This window comes from Mustela nigripes, chromosome 14 (assembly GCF_022355385.1).
Source record: "Mustela nigripes isolate SB6536 chromosome 14, MUSNIG.SB6536, whole genome shotgun sequence".
Taxonomy (NCBI): domain Eukaryota; kingdom Metazoa; phylum Chordata; class Mammalia; order Carnivora; family Mustelidae; genus Mustela; species Mustela nigripes.
This window is the reverse complement of record NC_081570.1, coordinates 33,831,781-33,851,985: the sequence shown is the minus strand read 5'-3', so window position 1 is coordinate 33,851,985 and position 20,205 is coordinate 33,831,781. Positions and strand designations below refer to the sequence as shown.

The window sequence follows — 20,205 nt, the reverse complement described above, 5'->3', positions numbered from 1 at the left end:
GAAGCAGGGTAAGGAGGACCAGGCTTGTACTATATGTTCAGGAGTCATCAGCTTCGGATGACAGGGGATCTAAGCCACGGGACTGGTGAGGTCTTCTAAGCAGCTGTGGTGAGGACGGGTAACCCAGAAAGTGCCAAGTACAGCATCAGGCATATACTACGTGTTCAATCAACAGTCTCCCGGTGTATCTATAGGGAACTTGGAAGGCGGTGCAGGAAACAGCAAACTAGGCCTCGGGGTATATTTTAGACTGTCCCAGGTTTGTGGGCCTTTCACAGATGACCTGCATTTTCACAAGCCTTTGGAGGTTAAAAATGATTGGTTTTGGCTTTCGTATTTTTGTGTCTTCACAGAGAATTCCTTACGAAAGCAGACTGAGCACTCCAGTCCCGTGCTCTTGCCCACATGGTGACTACAGCACACCACATGCTGGCAACAGCCGGACCCTTCCAGAGCACAGGGCACCTACCCACACTGAGCTGAAACCCCCGCTTAGCTAAGTCCCACATTCCGTGCACCCATTCATCAGCTGACTGATGTTTGGGCTGTTTGCACTTTTTGGCTGTTAGGAAGAATACTGCTATGAACACTTATGTACAAGTCTTAGTTTGGACATAGGCTTTCATTTCTCTTGAGGTCCCAGGCGTGGACTCTGGGTCAAATGGCAGCTCGACGTCTAACTTTTCGAGGAACTGCCGGCCTGCTCCTCTCTCTGCACCTCTCCCTGCTCACGCACACACACTCTTTCTCTCTCAAATAAATAAATAATTTTTTTTTAAAGAAATATTTGCTAAGTGAATAAGCAAATAAAAATGAAAATTGGGGACAGGGAGCAGGAGGTAAGCTGAGGTTCAAGTCTCATTTTGGGGTTATACCCTTCCCAGTTCAGCAGACACAGATAAGCTGAATCGTATCCTTGGATGATTAGTATTATCCCCACTTTATAACTCACTCAAGATTATAATTAGTAAGACATGGAATTGGGCTTTAAAAATCCCATGTCTGACACCCAAAGTTTTAACCACCAAAAACCATTGCCCTCCTGAACATCATAGCTTGCAGCTAAAAGGTTTCATACAGCTCACTGCATGTAATTATTCTGAACAACTTTTGTAGTGCTGACACGTGATTTTGTCCTCTAACACAAGCAGTAGGGAATTCCCAAAAGAAATATTAAACTATTTTTCTCCACAGAGATATAATTAAGAGAATATAGTGAAACCCCCACCCCCCCCTCAAAAAAAATCCAAAACATCTACTCCCAGATTTGTGGAGAATCATCAGATATAGAAACATTTTAATTAAGAGTATTTCTGTGTAATAGGATTTCAAGAATGAAATGCACCTGAGGTGGGGAGACAATTTTCACGCAGCTCTATCTGTGCAGAACTCTCAATTAAGGCAACTAGGATTTGTGGTCAAATCCAATCCACTATCTTGTTTTTCTTGAGGCCCATGAGTTAAGAATTACTTGTAATAGCTGAGGAAAAAAAAAAAAATCAGACTATTTCATGGTACATAAAAATCATATTAAAATTTCAGTGTCCATAAATGAAATTTCTTTGGAACACAGACCTACTCATTTGTCTACGTGCTGCCCCTGGCTGCTTTTATGTTACAGCAGCAGAGCTGAGTAGTTGCAACAGAAACAATAAAGCCAACATTGGCTAATATGGTAACCATCTGGCCCTTACAGAAAAAGTTGGCCAACCCATTACAGATCATTTCTTCTGACTTATCTTTCCATTCACTCACACGGTCTTCAGGTCTATCTATCTACTGCTAAATCCTACTGCCTTTTTTTTTTTTAAAAGATTTTATTTATTTATTTGACAGACAGAGATCATAAGTAGGCAGAGAAGCAGGCAGAGACAGAGAGGAGGAAGCAGGCCCCCTGTGGAGAGAAGAGCCCGAAGTGGGGCTTGATCCTAGGACCCTGGGATCATGACCTGAGCCGAAGGCAGAGGCTTTAACCCACTGAGCCACCCAGATGCCCCTCCTACTGACTTTTTAATTTTACTAAATGTGTTTTTCAATTCTAGAAGTTTCGTTTTTCCAATCTAATATTTTGTTTTTTATAATCTCCTATTCCATGTATGTAATACATACTTCAATCTTGTCTTTGTTTCTTTAAATATAGTATATATGTAACTGCTTTATCAATTGTGTCTGGTAATTCCAATTTCACAAGTCTTTGTGGGTCCCCCTCTGTTGTCTGAGGTTTTTCATGGTTCTCACTAATGGAGCCTTATTTCCTCGTGCACTTATTTGTTTTTACTGTTCATTTCCTTGAAAGGTTATTTGCAAGGAGCTCACGTCTTCCTCCAGAGCAGACTTACATTTGCCTCTGCCAAGACCTTGGTGGCACTGCCAGTCTAGACTACCTTAAACTTTCATATACTTAAAGTTCACGGCTCAAGATTCCATAGATCACTTGGCTGCAAATACCAAGTGTCACTTTTTATTAACTTATGGCCCTGATCCACTCAGAGTTCTGGCAACCTTTTCTGGTGGAGAAGTGCAGGTTTCCTTCTAGTTCATCCTACGCGGAGTCCTTTGGGATTCCAGTTTAATGTGGAAAGGATCAAGAGATGGAAAAATAGGGAAGAGATGATGGTGGACCTGGAGGCTAGAATGAGAAGGTCTAACATTTAAACTGATTAAAGGGGAGTAAAGAGAGAGTGGGCAAAGGCAATATTTAAAAAGATAATGCCTGAAAATTTTCCAGAACATATGCATTCCTATACTCCAGAAGTATAGTGACAGATTGTAGATACACTTGCCGTAGGCAAAGCATAACATACAGACTCTTCAAATCACTATGTTGTACACCCGAAGCTAATGTGACATCGTGTGTCAACTATAATTCAATTTTAAAACTTAATTCTCTAAAAAAAAAAAGGTTTACTTTAGAAAATTAAATATTTCAAAATCTAAACAAATTCAATCAAGACAAATAAAAAGAAATTCTTACATTTATAAATGTATTCATATTTTATACAAGCCTTTCTTCTATTCTTCCTAAAAACCTTGGGAGGCAGGTATTATCATCTGTGTTTTTCATAAGGAAACACTGGTTTTCAGAGAACTCAGACAAATTATCTACAGTCATGTAATTCTAAGCATCAGGGGCAGATTTTAAATCTAGCCCTTCTGATTCAAGTCCGTGTTCCCTCCTGTACTTCATAAGTAGAACGTGGGGTGCCTGGGTGGCTCAGTGGGTTAAGCCGCTGCCTTCGGCTCAGGTCATGATCTCAGGGTCCTGGGATCGAGTCCCACATCAGGCTCTCTGCTCAGCAGGGAGCCTGCTTCCCTCTCTCTCTCTCTCTGCCTGCCTCTCCGACTACTTGTGATTTCTCTCTGTCAAATAAATAAATAAAATATTAAAAAAAAAAAAAAAGAAGTAGAACGCAATCCAGCAGGAGGCTACTTCAGAAGAGGAGATCCGGCCACTGCTAAGGGATCACCTCCAGAGCTCAGAACCCTGAACTTGGAAACTTTTCCCTGGAAGCAGATAAAAATCATTCGCACATGGCTACGCTTTCTTCTGAAGATAAGCACTGGACTGGAGAAGTCTTTGCAATCAGAGGCAGAAACAGTCTAGTTTGTACCTTAACTTGTGAGTTATTCCCTAGGCTAAAGACCAAGTTGACTCAAATGGTTCATGGGCCTGGCCTGGTGGGCAACAGAGAGCCGCACAACAGCCCACCATGTACTAGCCAGCTCAGCAGCGACAGGACCGTCCTCCTAATTTCCCTCCTTACGTTGCTGGAGACAGTTTAAATACTGTAGTTAATATGTCCTAGGAAACATACCTTTTGTTCATCAATGTGATCTGACTTGGTAAATCACTACATCTCTTCCATTCTGGTGGCATTTCACTTGTTTACAGCTTATGCTTGACTTCTTTTTCGCCCAGAGCACTAAATTAAGAACTTTTCCAAGGGGATAGCCTGTGGCTTTCTAGCATGACTGGGCCCCATTGCCCAGATGTTAACATGTGGCTGACATCTCTCTGCTCACCTGGTGTAAAGAGCAGACCATCCTTCCCTTGGGGCTGCCTCCGTGATGTGTAAAAGCTGGGAGAATTACGATGCCTGAACTCACAGTACAAGGTACAAGAACCACAAAGCCAGACAACCATGAAACAGGCCTAGAGGCTGGACAATTCAGTGGGAAAGCTGGAGAGCCCCAGATTCGATGTCTCGTGTGCATGTGCAGTCATCACCGTCACAAGCTATGGTCAAGGGCTCATGCAAGGGAGGAAAGGAAGGAAACAGAATTCCCATCTTCCACATCCATCTGGGACGGAACAAGGGCCATGGGTGCACAAAGAGAACGGATAACCGAAACGAGCCACCGGCGGTTTTGCAACCATTTACTGCAAACCAGCCAGGCGCAAGGAGCCATGCAGGGCACAGACACACAGAATGGCTGCAGCCCCATCTCGAGGCACCCCAGCCTAAAGGGGAAGTGCACGGTCATCCACCTGTCCTTCATGCATCCATCCACACAGCCACGGTCCAGGTTTATCCAGCACCTCACAAACACCCCAGCCCTGGTTAGGTGCTAGAGAGACCAAGAAGGCCAGAACAGAGGATTAGACACTCTGTCGTTGAAAATCCATACGAATTAATCATTTCCATTAAATCCTTACCATAACCCTGGGAGGTAGGCATATTGGTGTCCCCATCTTACAGATGGAGCTGAGGCTCAAACTGGCTCAGGAGTTTGCCCCAAATGACAAAGAAAGGAAATGGCAATCCAGGATTCCAACCAAGCGAGCCTGGCACCAAGCCCGTGCTCTTAATAAATTGACAATTATCACACAGTTAATTATAGTACGATGAGATCACTGGTGACAAAGGAAGCATCACGGAAGAGATCATGAATTTTGTGTAGGAAAGAGGCAGTCTTTGAGTTTTCCAAGGTGGGCAGCAAGGAAAGGGCAGCACAGGCACAGATAATAAGCACAAGCCGAGGTAGAGGGGAATGGAGGGTTTGCCTGCAGCAGAGGGACAGGAACTACTGCGGGGGAGGGGGTCTGATCACAGAAGGCTTTGCACGCCAGGCTGCAGGACATCTTTGCCTGGTCACTGCTTCCTGCTGCAACTCAACCATACTCAACCATCCTCTGCTCTGTAGTAGAAGCCTTCCCGGGGGACTCCTTGTCCCCCGAACCTGGCAGGAGCTGTCCATGCCAGCCAAGTCTCAGGCCTTATGTTTGCACCCACAATCCCATCCTCTCTGGGCCCCTGCAAGTGCTACATGCCCCAAGAGTCTGCTGGCAGACTGAGGCCAGATACCCCAGGGAGTTCCCCAATAGACATGGGGCAGAGCACGTGACCCTTTGAAGTTGAAACCCAGCTCCCACAGACATCTCTACCACAGAATTAAGGCGCTTTTGTATTCTACTCACAGCTTGGAGTCCAGCTTCAGGAGGAAACCCAACCGATCATACTCTGAAAAAGAAAAGCAGAAAATGTCACCGGAGTCAAGCCACTGCTGACATGAGCAGGATGCATTTCCCAGACACAGACCATGGGACAGACAACTGCTCAAGGAACAGAGCCAAACACATAAGTCACGACTAAATTTACGTCAGAGAACTGCTGAACACCTGTTTTATGAAGGACCAGGTTCAATGCCAGGTGTTTCCCAGACCCTCTAAGCCAACAGTCCTATGCTGGCATGTAACTAACTGCCTTCCTGTTTAAATGTGGTACTTGACTGACATTTACTTAAACCACAAAACTGGACCCCCGGAGAAGTAACAGGGCCAGAAGCAATCTCTGCTTCCTCTAAGCTCGAATCATAATTTTTGCTGAAGCAGTCGTGTTCACTACATCTTCACTCCATAGCCAAGGGGTCTTCAAATCCATGGCAATGAACTCAGCCTCTTCATGACAGCCACAAAGACTTGACAGATCTAGTTACATAAATATTAGGGAACTGAAAATGAAATCTGAAAATAAGTTTTAAGATGTCTACAACAACTGATAAATCCTGGACAGTTTACATCTTCCCTCATTGTAAAATGAAGTTGAAGTAGTTTTACAAAGTTGCAGGAAGTACAAGATTTTTAAAAAGAAGATATCTGGGACCAAAGGGGAAAATAAGCATAAGAAAAATAACAAAATACAACCAGGACAAGAATACCAAAACCGGATGACCTATAAGGTCCTATGTGCTCGCTGGAGGAAGGTTACAGATTTACCCCACCCCAAGATTTCTTCAGCATTAGCAAAAGCTATGTGCAAAGCACTGATCAAATGGTTTATAGTGTTCATAAAATAAACCAAGAGAATCACAGCTATTCATGCTACAAAGACTTGAGAATTGCCGTGATTTCTTGTACCTTTGTTCAATGATTGCAAAGTGTGTGTGTTTGTATGTGTATGTGTGTAGAGTGGCTACATCAAAATAAGGCAGCCTATGAATGTAGCTCTCAGTTGGCCTGGCTTCACCAGAGGATAAAAGAGAATACTGAAACCAAACAACTAAATGAAAAAGACCATGAGGCAAGGCTTTGGAGGAACTTGGTCTTTAATAAGCAAAGATGAGCCAAGAGGAGTTACACATACTGACAAGTACCTCGAAGGACCCATTCTGCAAAGCCAAGTAAGGCCTGGATTTGAACTCTTTCTTAAGCAGCAGAGCTGCCATAAGAGAGTAACTCCTCTTCTTGAAACTGAAGATACCAACTAGGACACACAGCCCAACAGAAGCTGGCCTCCCAGGAGAATACGCTCGGGCAGTCAAAGCCTTTCCTCAAAATAATTCTGTTTTTGCTCTAACTCAGATAAGTGGATGGGAGACTGCCTAATATATCAGGAATCTATAAAAGTCAGCAAGGAAAAAAAAAGGCTTCAATTTTAAAAATAAACTGAAAACAAAATTTGCAAAAAGGGTTAGTTTCGAAGGTTAATACTCTTCCAGCAAGACTATTCGTCATTCCATTAAAAAAAAAAAAAAAAAGAAAAAGAAAATCTCATTAATGTGCCCACACCTGTTGGTTTTCTCCACGTGGTCATAACCTTGGGGCAACCAGCCTGCTATGGCTCCTCGGGCCCAAGCTAAGACTACCCTGGACCTACACTGAATCCATGCTTTGGCTGGTTCCTTCCAGACACCAGAGAATGTTTTCCCCTTATTGCAAACTCAGATGTCAGGGCCAAGTAAAAACATAACACAAACGAGGGAAGGAGGGGGAACGTGATACTCTCCCATAGTAACTCATACTACTGATTTTAGCTGCACTGAAAACAAATCCTGTTGAAATGTCTTTTTCTCACTGTGCATTTTTGTACAGTAGCCATAAAGTCTACAGATTATTTTCCAGTGGTGTCTTAAGTTTGGTTTCCCACATACACATGCTAACTGCATATTAAATAGATAATTAGACTTTGTGTTTCTAAAGAAATTCCCTTCGTGGCTCTCCTGGACTGTTGTCTTTGCTCTTGCTCTGAGTACCAGAGATATTTCATTTAACTCTGTAATTTAAGGAAAGGTAACTGTGTGAGCCCAAAAGTGATAAATGGCAACTGACATTGCCTTCGGGTCACAGAGCCAAGAGGGAGTGGAGCCCATCTGGAGACTCCATGCTTCGCCGAAGGAGGGGGGTCTCCACCAGCGCCAGATAACAAAGGCAGCCAGTGATGCAGGCCCAGCATTGCCACGTTCTGATTTTTTTTTTTTTAAAGCCAAGAATTCTTTAAAGGTAAACCCTCAAGTGTGTAACTATTAACAGTACATTCAAGGAAAATTTAAAGATTAGTAGGAGGATTACCCAAAATATGTCCCCAGGCAGGACTCTCAGCCAGTGGGCTCTCTGTCTATAAACTCTGTCCTAGGCTGGCAGCCCATGAGGACTGGAAACATTTCTCTTTTGTGGCTGCACCTGGTCGATGGTCCCTAAGTGTCTGCTGACTGTTATTACCGGGACTATTTGATCACGACAGTCATGTATCCGAATCAATAATCTAATAGCACACTAAAAAGAGCATTTCAGGGGCACCTGGGTGGCTCAGTATGTGAGGCGTCCGACCTTGGACTTCGGCTTGGGTTGCAATCTCAGGGTCGTGAGATCCAGCTCCGAGTCAGGCTCTGCACTGGGCCTGGAGGCTGCTTAGGATTCTCAGTCTCCCTCTGAGCCACCCCACCCTCGCCCCACTGCTCGCTCACTCGCTTGGTCTCTTTAAAAAAAAAAAAAAATTTCAGCCAAGCCTGTGGGATGATACACTTCAGACACTAAAGTGAGGTTCTAGACTGAGCTGTAAAAAATATCTGAGAGCTTGCTACATAATTCGAAAGGCCCTCCTCCCTCCACCAAATATAAAAGTAACCAGCTCTGAGCAATTAAGGAGGGAGAATTTGAACTGCTTCCCTGGAGAGAGCTGTGCTAGGGACTCCATCTCACTGAAGGGGCAGGATAGGCAGTACTCGTCTCTCCCTCACGCCTGGGGAGGGAGGCTTCACTTTGACCCTTCGAGAGTGGGGAACCTGGCGGACTTCCGGTGCCCGACTTCCAGCTGACCGGTGTAAAGGACGAAAGGTGGGCTGGATGCAAAGGAGAGGTGCGTTAGAACTGGCCAGTGCTCCCAGGATTTGTTGCAGAAAAGGATGTGTGAATGAGCTGGTGTGGGTTTGTTTGGGGTCCCTTCCAAAACACCTGTCCAGAGGGTGGCCAGGGCTGCCGCAGAGAGCACTGGGGCAGACACCAAGTCCAGGAGCTGCAGAAGGAGTGACAAGGCTCTGGTGGGCACATTGCCCCTCTCAGGGGAACTGCAAAGCAGAGGTCCCTCGTTGGAGGAAGGTCTCTAAAATGCCTATCAGAGCACCCCACAAACGTTAGCTTTTTTTTAAAATTTTATTTATTTATTTGACAAATAGAGATCACAAGTAGGCAGAGAGGCAGACAGAGAGAGAGGAGGAAGCAGGTTCCCCGCTGAGCAGAGAGCCCGATGCGGGACTCGATCCCAGGACCCTGGGATCACGACCTGAGCCGAAGGCAGAGGCTTTAACCCACTGAGCCACCCAGGCGCCCGAAACGTTAGCTTTAAACACTCAGCAGCTGAGAGAGTGTGAACAGGATCTTGTGTCTTTTCTGCTCCCATTCTCTCTCTCCTTTCCCCAGCGATTCCAAAGAGGTCAGAAGCGGCAGCCAGCATCTGGGGAGGAGTGGGAGGAGAAGGCCAAGCAGGGCACATCGCCTTCCCAGGGTCAGACACCTGCTGGTACAAAGCCCTGAGGGCAGGGAGGGAAAGTCACTGTAGCTTTGAATGAATTGAAAGCTATGGCTCTTACATAAGGCTGGATACTCTAATTTTGGAATTGGTGACTCAATGTGACCATGGGATTTTTATCACCTCAGAGGTATCAAAAAAATTCTCTGGACCTCCCACACTGAAAACATTTTAAGGGGACACAGGGAGACAAAATAAAGTCAGCTTTGATTATTCCCTGAGGTGTCTTGAATGTTCAATACACTGGTTGCACTAATTCAGGCAAAAAGGGCAATTTAATGGTTCACACAACTGAACTGTGGAAAGGACCAAGGTGCAGAGGGCTTCAGGGACCATGGAAAGTTGACTGGAACACCACTGGGCCTCCCTCAGCCATTACTCTTCCTGACCGGCTTCCTTCCTGTCAGAAAACATGCTGCCAGCAACTTTCAGACACACATCTTCAGCTTTGCCTCTGAAAACAGAGAGAGACTCGGTCTTTCTGCTCCTAATAGCCAAACTCCCAGGGAAGGTTCAGGAGTGGCCTGGTGTGCATCCGTTTCCTCACGCCTGCTCTCATCACAGTGACAGGAGACAAGGGTTTTAAAGAATCATGATTCCCACAGGACACATGTGGTTACGAGCATTTTCCAGAAGAAGGAATGTGCTCTCCCGGACAAAGGCAGGCTCTCAGGAACAGCAGGAAGTCTTTGGAAAACTGAGAGCTAGCTTAACCTCTGGGAGGAACAACAGGTATGGTCACAGGCTATGTCAAATGGGCCTCTGTTACAATGGGCAGTGGACTTTTTCCCTCTCATCCTCATGCTGCTGTGGGATTTTTTTTTTTCCCACACCAATCTCCTTTTAAAATCTTTCTCATGTTGCCCTCTGGCTCACCTCCCTCCACCTTCCAGAAGACCTGAAGCCTGGCTCTGCCATGTGAGACCTCATGTTGCCAGCTTCCTGGAACCATAAGGGGGAGTATTCATGATGTGCTATGGTGCAGTTTTCATCACCTTTCCTGGGTTTGGGGTTCACGGAGCTTCTTGGATCTATATTAATCAAATGTGAAAATTTTCTAGCCATTATTTCTTCAAAATTTTTTCTGCTCTCCCCTCTTTTCAGGGGAGTTCCAATAATACAAGTATTAGGCTGCCTGACGTTCCACCACTCACTGAAGTGCTCTGTTCTTTTTTTTTTTCCCAGCAATTTTGCACTCTGTATTTACTCTAGATAATTCCTATTAAAGTATCTTCTAGTTCAGCACTCTTATCTTCTGCAGTATCTAATTGACTATTTATTGGTTTGGTATAGTTTTCATCACAAATGCTATTTTTTAACCTCTAAATTTCTTTTTTTATATCTTAAATGTCTTTCCTTAATATTCTCATGTTTTCTTCTATTTTCTTGAAGATATAGTATATGTTTCAAATGTCTCTGCCTACTAATTCTATCACTTGTTATCACTAGGTCTATTTCTTTTTTTTTTTTTTAAAGATTTTATTTATTTATTTGTCAGAGAGAGAGTGAGAGCGAGCACAGGCAGACAGAGTGGAAGGCAGAGGCAGAGGGAGAAGCAGGCTCCCTGCGGAGCAAGGAGCCCGATGTGGGACTCGATCCCAGGACGCTGGGATCATGACCTGAGCCGAAGGCAGCTACTTAACCAACTGAGCCACCCAGGCGTCCCTCACTAGGTCTATTTCTATTGACTGTTTTTTCTCCTAATTATGGATTATTTTTTTTTTCATGCTTTTCTGAATTACCTGGTCATTATATATAAAACATTTTTTAAGTTTTTAATTTAATTTTTTTTAGGATTTTTAAAAGGCAATCTCTACCTCACGTGGGGCTCAAACTTATAACCCTGAGATCAAGAGTCACATGCTCTACAGACTGAGCCAGCCAGGCACCCATAAGTTTTTCATTTTAACTCCAGTATAGTTAACATACAGTGTTGTATTAGTTTCAGGTGAGCAGGTGAGCCTGGTCATTCTTGATGGGATGCCAGCCATGTGAACTTTACTTTGTTGGGTGCAGGATATTTGTGCATTCCTTATTTATTTTTGAGGTGCAGTTAAATTACTTAGAACGTTTGATCCTTTCAAGGTTTGCTTTTAAGCTTTGTAGGGTTAAGATGGGAGGCAAGGTGGATTTTAGTCTCAGTCTTCGGTCTGAGGTTTTCCTCTCCTGAGGTCCAGACTTGTATATCCAGCTGTCTGCTGGACATATCTGCTTCCTACAGACACCTGAAATTCAGGCTGCCCCATACAGAGTTCTCTTTCACCATTCTCACACATGTAGAACCTGGTTCTTCTCCTGTAGTCCTTGGCTTAATGAATGGTACCACTATTTACCCAGCCGCCAAGCTTGAAACCTGAAAGAATTCCTTGATTCCTATTTCCTTCTACTTAATTACCGTGTCTTTTTTTTTTTTTTTTTTTTAAGTTGTTCTTTAAGGATGCCTCACTCTGATAACTGTCTGCCTTCAGCTCAGGTCATGATCCCAGGAACGAATCCCACGTTGGGCTCCCTACTCAGCAGGGAATCTGCTTCTCCCTCTGCCTCTCCACAGCCTGGCTTGTACTTTCTCTCACCTCACTCGCGCTCTCCCAAATAAAATCTTTAAAATAATGAAGTTTTAATTTAAATTCCAGTTAGTTAACATACAGTGTGATGTAATATTAATTTCAGGTATACAATATAGCAATTCAACACTTCCATACAATACCCAGTGCTCATCACAAGTGCACTCCTTAATCCCCATCACCTATTTCCCCCACCTCCCACCCACCTCACGTCTGATAACCAGTTTGTTCTCTATAGTTAAGAGTCTGTTTCTTGGTTTGCCTCTCTTTTTTTCCCGTGGCTCATTTGTTTTGCTTCTTAAATTCCACAAATAAATGAAATCATATGGTATTTGTTCTTTTCTGACTTGTTTCACTTTCCACAACACTCTCTAGCTCTATCCACGTCCTTGCAAAGGCAAGCTTTGGCTGAGTAATATTCCATTGTATATATACCACATCTTTTTTATCCATTCATCTGTCAATGGACACTTGGGCTATTTCCATAATTTGGCTATTGTAGATAATGCTGCTATAAACCTTGCACTGCATGAATTACCCTGTTTTTTTTTTCTTTTTAATTTCATCTTCTAAATGGCTCTCAAATCCACTTACTTTTGTCCATTTTTACTCTCCTTGACTAAGAAGCCAGGTTCACCTCTCATTTGGATTACCTGCCTCCTGTCTTGTCTCTCTCTAACAGATTCTTCTTGATGTGACCAGAGCTATCTTTCTACATGACAAATATGGTTATGTCATATGTCAGACACTTAACTGACTGAGCCACTATGCTTAAGGGACACCTGGGCAGCTCAATCAGTTAAGTGTCTGCCTTCAGCTCAAGTCATGGTGCCAGGGTCCTGGGATCGAGGCCCATGTCAGGCTCCCTGCTCAGTGGGGGGCCTGCTTTTCTCTCTCCCTCTGCAGCTCTCCCTTCTTATGTTGTCAAATAAATAAAATCTTAACAACAACAAAAAATAATAATAATAAGAGACACCTGGGTCACTCAGTGGGTTAAGCCTCTGCCTTCAGCTCAGGTCCTGATCTCAGGATCCTGGGATCAAGCCCCGAATTGGGCTCTCTGCTCACCAGGAAGCCTGCTTTCCCCTCTCTGTCTGCCTCTCTGTCTACTTATGATTTCTCTCTCTCACTGTCAATAAGTAAATTAAAAAATCTTTTAAAAAATTAAAAATAGGGGCACCTGGGTGGCTCAGTTGGTTAAGCGACTGCCTTCGGCTCAGGTCATAGTCTTGGAGTCCCGGGATCGAGTCCCACATCAGGCTCCCTGCTCGGCAGAGAGTCTGCTTCTCCTGCTGACCTCTCTCCTCTCAAGCTCTCTCTCAAATAAATAAAATCTTTAAAAAAATTTTTTTAAAAACATTTAAAAAATAAATAAATAAAAAAAATAATAATAACTGCTTAAAACTTCTGAATGCCCTCTATTGTTCTAAGAATGAATCCCAGTGTCTTGGTTCATAAGGCCCTTCAGGATCTGACCTATGGTGACCATTCCAACCTAGCTTTTGGAGTCCCTGCATTACCCCACTCTGTCCCTGCCAAATGCTAAGTTCTGGCCAGGTTCAGCTACTTTATTTTCCTCCAAAGTATCTTTACCATCTCTAGGCCTTTATACATGCTTTTAAACCTTATTCCCAACCCCTTCCCACATTGGTTATTCCCTACACATTGCTCCTAAGGGGACCCACAGTCACCTCGAACTCAAAATGCTGCAAATCAGACTTAACTGCACCCTGTCCCCCAGTCCTCATTTTGTTTTGTTTTGTTTGTTTACCATTCAGTCCTCCAAGAAAGACATGTTTGGTGTATCTTTTCTCATTTCTAAATACAGATCCTTCTCCCTGCAGCGCGGTCACTGCTTTTGCTGGATCGGCACTGTTGCTTAGGCCGTGTGGCAAGCTCTTCCTCTGTCTGTACCTGTCCTCCTGGCTCACCTTCTGCCACTCCCCTTTGGGCGGCCTTTCTGCCTGAGAGCTACTGCAGACAGCGTTTCCTCTATCTGCAGTGCCTTCATTCATCCTGCTGACTTGGCAAACACACTCATCCTTCGAGAAACAGTCATCAAAGCAAAATCCAACAGGTATATTGGTAGTGCCACAAGGACTTTTGTGGCTCGGTCTTTACCTACCCTTCCATCTCCATCTTGCACTATCCTCCCTACTGTGCTCTCTGCTCAGGCCATTCCAGTCTTCATTCAGTTCCTTGAATAATAATAATAATAATAATAATAATAATAATAATAATAAACCATGAGCTGTCTCAACATAAGACTTTTTCTTAGAAGCAGTGTTCTTCTGTCTGAAATGTGTCCTCTCCTCTTTACTTGGCTTAATTCCCACTTATCCTTTAGACCCTAGTTCAAATGTACTCTCAGAAGAGCATTCGCTGATCCTTGTGCTTAGGTTGTGACCCCTCTCTCAGGCCCCTCTAACACACTGTTAGAGCACTAGCAATCATTTGTCCTCAAGGCACTTCTGTCTTCTTTTGGAAACGAGCCCCTTGAATTTCTTTGAAGGAACTGCCCTTCTCCTGCAGGCGAGTCGTGAGACTGTAAACAGGATTTGCCTGCCCAGAGTGGAGGCACTTGACAAAAGCTAGGTTAGTTAGCTGGTCTCCTTCTCTCTTAAACTGAGTGGTAGCAGGGAGTAAAACAGGGTGCTGAAGAAATGGACCGTTCGTTGTAATCTAGACTCCTGGCACTGCCCTTCATGTCCTTTCTGAGGACCAGCTACTTGACCTTTAATTGGGTTCTATGGGTACATGTGACCTTCCAGCAAATTCCTTTTTCTTTTAAGGTAGCCAGATTCCATTTCTGTTGCTTGCCGTTAAACAATCCTAACTCAGTGTATCTTGTAGAGGGTCTGGCATAGAGGCGGGTATTCCATCAACGTGCTAAACAGATGGAAGAATGAATGGAGCGACCAGATGACTAAGAGAGCCTAATGAGTAGCTCTAAGACCTGGATTCTTTGTCTTCCTCCACCCCCTGCTGCAGGGGGCAACAGGCACCGTGCACCCATGATGCCACCAGCAGCTACAGCTCCCTGTCGCCAGCCCCACCCCCTTCCACAGCGCTCCCAGTGTACCCAGACAATTACGTCACAGTCACCTGCCCACACAGAGCCTGCCCTGGCTCTTCTTAGGCACTCTTCCCTCATTTCAGTTTCTGACTTTTACTTTGGGGTTTCCTTCCGAGGACTCCACATTTGCCCAGGCAATTCCCCCCTGTCATTTGTAAAAGCCAAAAACTTAACTTTCTCCACAAAGACTTCCTGAGGCTCCCGAGTGACTACCCTACTTCCAGCGCAGCCAGGGATCTGACCTGACCAAACCTGCACTCTCAGAGTCAGAAGCTGGGAACTGGTGGACTGATCTGTGCCCTGTTCCTCATGGAGTTCCCGGACTAGCAGGAAAGCTTACGTCTGATCTTTGGGAAATGTAAACTAGAACAGAAAGCAATCAGGGAGGCAGAGACATAATGCTCTGGGACACAGGAGCAAAGTTCCTTACTGTCGGGTTTGGGCAAGGCTGCAGAGCCCAGAGCATCTAACTCTATACAAATGTGTTTTTTGAAGCTGCATGTGAATGCCGCTTAGACAAGAGAAATGCTATTTTGAGTGTACCAACTCTTCAGGGTCAACCTGCAGCTGGGGAAGCTGGCACTAAAGCCTGGGTCTCACCAGCAGCCCATGGATGTCGAATCTGTCATAAGTACACAAGACTCTGGGACTCACAAGTCAGCGGGCCAGCGGCACAACGCAAACCGATGTGCATAGACAGCGCCCCCAGGGCCTGAAGGTGCTCTCTCCACAGGTGTCAAAGCAGCAAGCCCACAGCCATGCAGTGAAGGAGAGATGTTTAGTCTGGTGGTTTGGGCTTCCTTCCTCAGCCAAGCTGCAAAGCTCAGCATTATAAAAATCCCTGACCAAGGAGCACATGTGTGTCCGCTGCCTGGCTCCAGGTGGGAAGTGGCATGGATAATGCAAATCTCTGCTTTTCTCCTCCTGCACCTGCACCACGTCAGAAACAAGAACGAGCGCAACGGTCGTTGAAATTAACCATTAACTCTTCCACTGCCGTTCCAAAGGACCACGTTGGTGTTCTAAGCTCATGCAAACTCCTAGGAGGCTCAGACACTGGACATAAACAAAAGGAGGCCACGCACTAAAGTGTGCATGCACCTAGCGATGAACCCTCTCTCTCTTTAAGGCAAAATTAACAAAATTACAAGGAGACATATGTAAGTCTTCTGTCATCACAATGGGAAACACGAGAACCACTGAAAAACCAGGCTCACAGAATCCATGAAAATTCAGAAGACCTGAACAGAACAATCACTAAATTTGAACTGATATACAGAGTACCTCACACCCAACGAGTAGAGAATGCACTTTCTTTTCAAGCATATATGCAACATTTATGAAAACTGACCACCTCGGAGACATAAACCCTGATATAAAAAATTATAAGCTCGAGCTTTTCACTTAAAAATTTGAAAATGCCTATTTGGGTCTTACAGCAATTCAACATTTAATATACTCCATAATACTTTGTATTTTATTTTGTTCATAATTCCGTAAAGAAGATCATAAATGTGGGATGCCTGGGTGGCTCAGTCGTTAAGCATCTGCCTTCAGCTTAGGTCATGATCCCAGGGTTCTGGGATCAAGTCCTGCATTGGGCTCCCTGCTCTGCAGGAAGCCTGCTTCTCCCTCTCCTCCCTGCTTGTGTTCCTTCTCTTGATGCGTCTCTCTCTCTCTCTCTCTATCAAAAAAAATAAAATCTTAAAAAAAAATTATAAATGCTCTCACAGTACCCAATTAGATAACCCTAAGTGCCCCCTGCTTATTTCAGCATGGTGTACAAATAGAATCATTCTCAACCTCTGCTCTCATGTGTAAACAGCTGGGAACATCACACTACACAGCGAGATCCTATTCCAGAATGAAGCGAGACCTTCCTCGAAGGTCCCCAAGCAAGGTATCCTACTCTAGCCTCATCCGTAGGCCACGGACACCCAGAATGGAATTTCTGGAACACAAGTGCACATCGTGAGCCAACTGTGCTACTGGTGTTTTTGGCCTCCAGTGACCCACTTCCCTCTTTCAGTCTAAAGAGCCACCACAAATTCCCACCAGCTGTCCCTATAATCCGCACAAAGCAGATGTTTAGTAACTAATGGCTGTTGAGGACATCAGAACATTTCCCACGAAGAGGAGGAGTTTGAGGAACACTACCAGGGTATATAAAGTTTAGTTCATGGGCTAAAGATATGGATGTCATTCTATGGGAAAATGACAGTACTTCCTGAGGGTTGCTGGGGGGAGAGGGGCTGGGAGAAGGCGGGTGGGGTTATGGACATTGGGGAGGGTATGTGCTATGGTGAGTGCTGTGAAGTGTGTAAACCTGGCGATTCACAGACCTGTACCCCTGGGGATAAAAATATATTATATGTTTATAAAAAATTAAAAATTAAAAAAGAAAAAATGACAGTACTTCATATCAGGATACACACAGGCCAGCCAGGCAGGACAGGCCACCAGGAAGAAAACTCCAACCACATTATGGAAGCAGCTCCTGTAGCCAGATCTTCTCTGACGGGGTCATCTTTGGCTCCAGCCTCTGAGCTGTGATGAATGGCTAAGTGCAAAGGGCTGAGTGGTAAATGGAAAGATTCGGAACTGCTAAGTGCAAAGGAACTGAGTGGTAAATGGAACGAGGACCTATCCCAATGGAAAGAGGGCTCTCATTTCCGAAGGAATGGCACTGCACAGTCACCAATAAAATCATAAGCTATATTAAACGTACGTAATATAGGTCATGGCTCGGGTGAAAGGGAAAGTTGACAAGAGTTGCAAATGGACTGTCAGACATGGCAGACAAAGGGAGACAACTGTTTATTGAGCACCTACTGTGTACTCACACTGCTCTCAATACTTTCACCTACAGTCTCTATTTAATCCTTATGGCCCCATGGGGCAGGCACTGTCTCCAGTCTATGTGTGAGGGGCCAGAGGCTTAGAGAGCAGAGAGAACATGTTCTAGATCCCCAACCAGTAAGCAGACCAGCTGAACCAACCCAGGTCTGACTCTGAAGCTTTTCTTTAAATTATGCCACCCTGACTCTCAGAGGCAATAAGAACAGCAGACCTACATAGGAAGAGAGCAATTATCTATTACCTCCACGCCTCTGCCCCAGGGTGATGGACACAGGCCCCAGCCATGCCCCACATGAGTCATGGGAGTCAGCAACAGCCCAGAGGGGCTGGCCGACACGCAAACAGCTCCCACATCATCTCAAGTCAGGGAAATAAGTCATAACGGAGGATCAATTCATCAAAGACAGACTAAAATAGGAAAAGCAGTATTATAAGATAAACACAGAAAAATTCACTGACCTAGACTAAATTAACTGACCCAGTAAAATAACTCAGAAGTTCACAAACTGAAATCCAATCTTAAATGGGTATACGCTGGTGCAGGGGAGGGGAGAGGCCTCACAAGAGGCTCCAGATAAGTCGTGGTTCCATGAGACTATGGATCCTCCGTCCCAGCATAGCATAGCTCTTCGCCAGCATGAGACACCTGGGGCCAGCAGAAGTGGAGCCTCACTAGGAGGTAGGAGTCCCAGCGCAGATGGTGCCGGCCAATGGGTCATACACCTGGTTCCCTCTCTCCTGGGAAAACAGCCATGTCCTGAGCAGGGCACGCAGGGAATTCTATTCTATTCTATCAAGTGTGTCCAGACCAAGCCAGGGTATCTTGAGTGAAGCTGCAGGAGAATTTTGGCAGACAACATGTCAAAAGAGCAATGGGGACAAGACATAGCAAAAACAGCTCACTATGCAGTCGGTATCCTAAACTTCATGGAGCTTATCACCTCATAGGGCAGATAAGGACAAATAATCACCAAGCAATTGTTACATAAAATAAGACAGAGTCCCTCTCTCCAAAAAAAATAATTTTCTTTTTTCCCAGCAGTAGGATTAACACATGCTATTTATTAGCTATATAATAAGTTTTCTTGGATTTTTAAAGAATGAAGTTAAGAATCATTTGAAATTCCCATGATCTAAAGTTAATTGCTGTAAACATTTTGGTGAACATCTTCTCAGAAATCTCTTTCCAGAAATACATGTGTGAATGTGCATATATAACTTTACTTATACGTGGCCTCGATATAATGCTCTTTGTTCCTGTTTTGCTCACTCAAAAATATCCTCAATGTCTTTCTGTGTTGATAAAAGTAAAATTACATTATCATTTTTAATGGCTATGCAGTATTCCACCATATGGATGTACCATTTTTTTTACATAATCCTTAAGTACACACTGCATGATGGACATCGCCATTTCTATTTTTCTACTCCTCAACAAATATTTACTGAGCACCTATTACGTGCCAGCTACTATTCTCTAAGTACCAGGGACACAGTGATGAACAAGACAGGCAAGTTCCCTGGCCAAATTCTACTGGGGGAGACTGACCGTATGCAAGTAAAGAGCAGATACTTTGAAGGAAGGATGAGTGCGAAGAAGAAATAAAGACATACCTTCCTAGAGGAGGACTGGGTGTCAAGAGAGCAGATGACTTTAGGTGCAGCGGTCCAAGAAGGCCTTCCTGCAGAGAGGACATCTGAACACAGACCTGGGATGGTCACGGGAAGTGGGAGTGAAACATTCTAGGAAGAGGAGGTACTGAGCACAGAGGCCCTGATGCAGAAAGGGACCTGGCCTAGTCACAGACTCATAGGAATGCCAATGTGGCTTGAGGGCAGTGAGGGACAAATGGACAAAACACAAATGTGATATAATTCCAGAGAAACTGGAGTGGGAGCCAGTAAGTCGGAATCTGTAGGTCTTGGAGTTGGGATTTTATTTTAAGGGCACCGTGAAGTCAAAGGAGAGCTTTTCAGTGGGAACAAGATATGATCTGGCTTACATTTGAAAAGATCATTCTGGCTACAGTGTGGAGAATGGATGACCAGGAGGTAACAAATGAGCAGAGACCAGTAGGTGCTTCCTTAACCAGGGGAGAAAAGATGGTACCTTGGACAGAGCTGCTAGAAAAAGGCTGGACAAGGATACATCAGAAGACAGAAAAGGTGAGAAAGAGAAAGAGGAAGGGCAACAATCAGTGGCTGCCAGATCTGTGGGTTGAACACTTGGGGGGATGGGGACAAAAAAAAAGTGGGGGAAGAAACACTCTGAATGCACAGATCCCACACACCTTCCATTAGATTTATATGTAAGTATTTCGGTTTGGAGAGGGGCTGCTGTTAAATTTTTTTAATTTTTAATTATTCATTGCTAGTATATAGACATATAATAAATTTTTTATGCTTTGATCTTCTATCGCATCATCTTGCTAAACTCACTTACTAGTTCTAGGAGGGGGTT

General features: G+C 44.5%; 1 protein-coding gene across 4 annotated transcripts in view; it reads right to left on the bottom strand.

The window, feature by feature from the left end:
• ST3GAL3 (ST3 beta-galactoside alpha-2,3-sialyltransferase 3) overlaps window positions 1-20,205 on the bottom strand; it is a 191,980-nt gene that overhangs the window by 93,562 nt on the left and 78,213 nt on the right. For 3 of the 4 annotated variants that reach the window (XM_059374453.1, XM_059374449.1, XM_059374451.1), the window contains one exon: window positions 5,420-5,462. Coding sequence is in view for 2 of the 4 variants with exons in the window: in XM_059374449.1 (XP_059230432.1) it covers window positions 5,420-5,462 (43 nt within the window). In the remaining 2 variants the exon portion in view is untranslated. Of the gene's footprint in view, window positions 1-1,345; window positions 1,441-5,419; window positions 5,463-20,205 lie in introns of those variants that run through there. The other variant, XM_059374452.1, reaches the window with a different exon arrangement.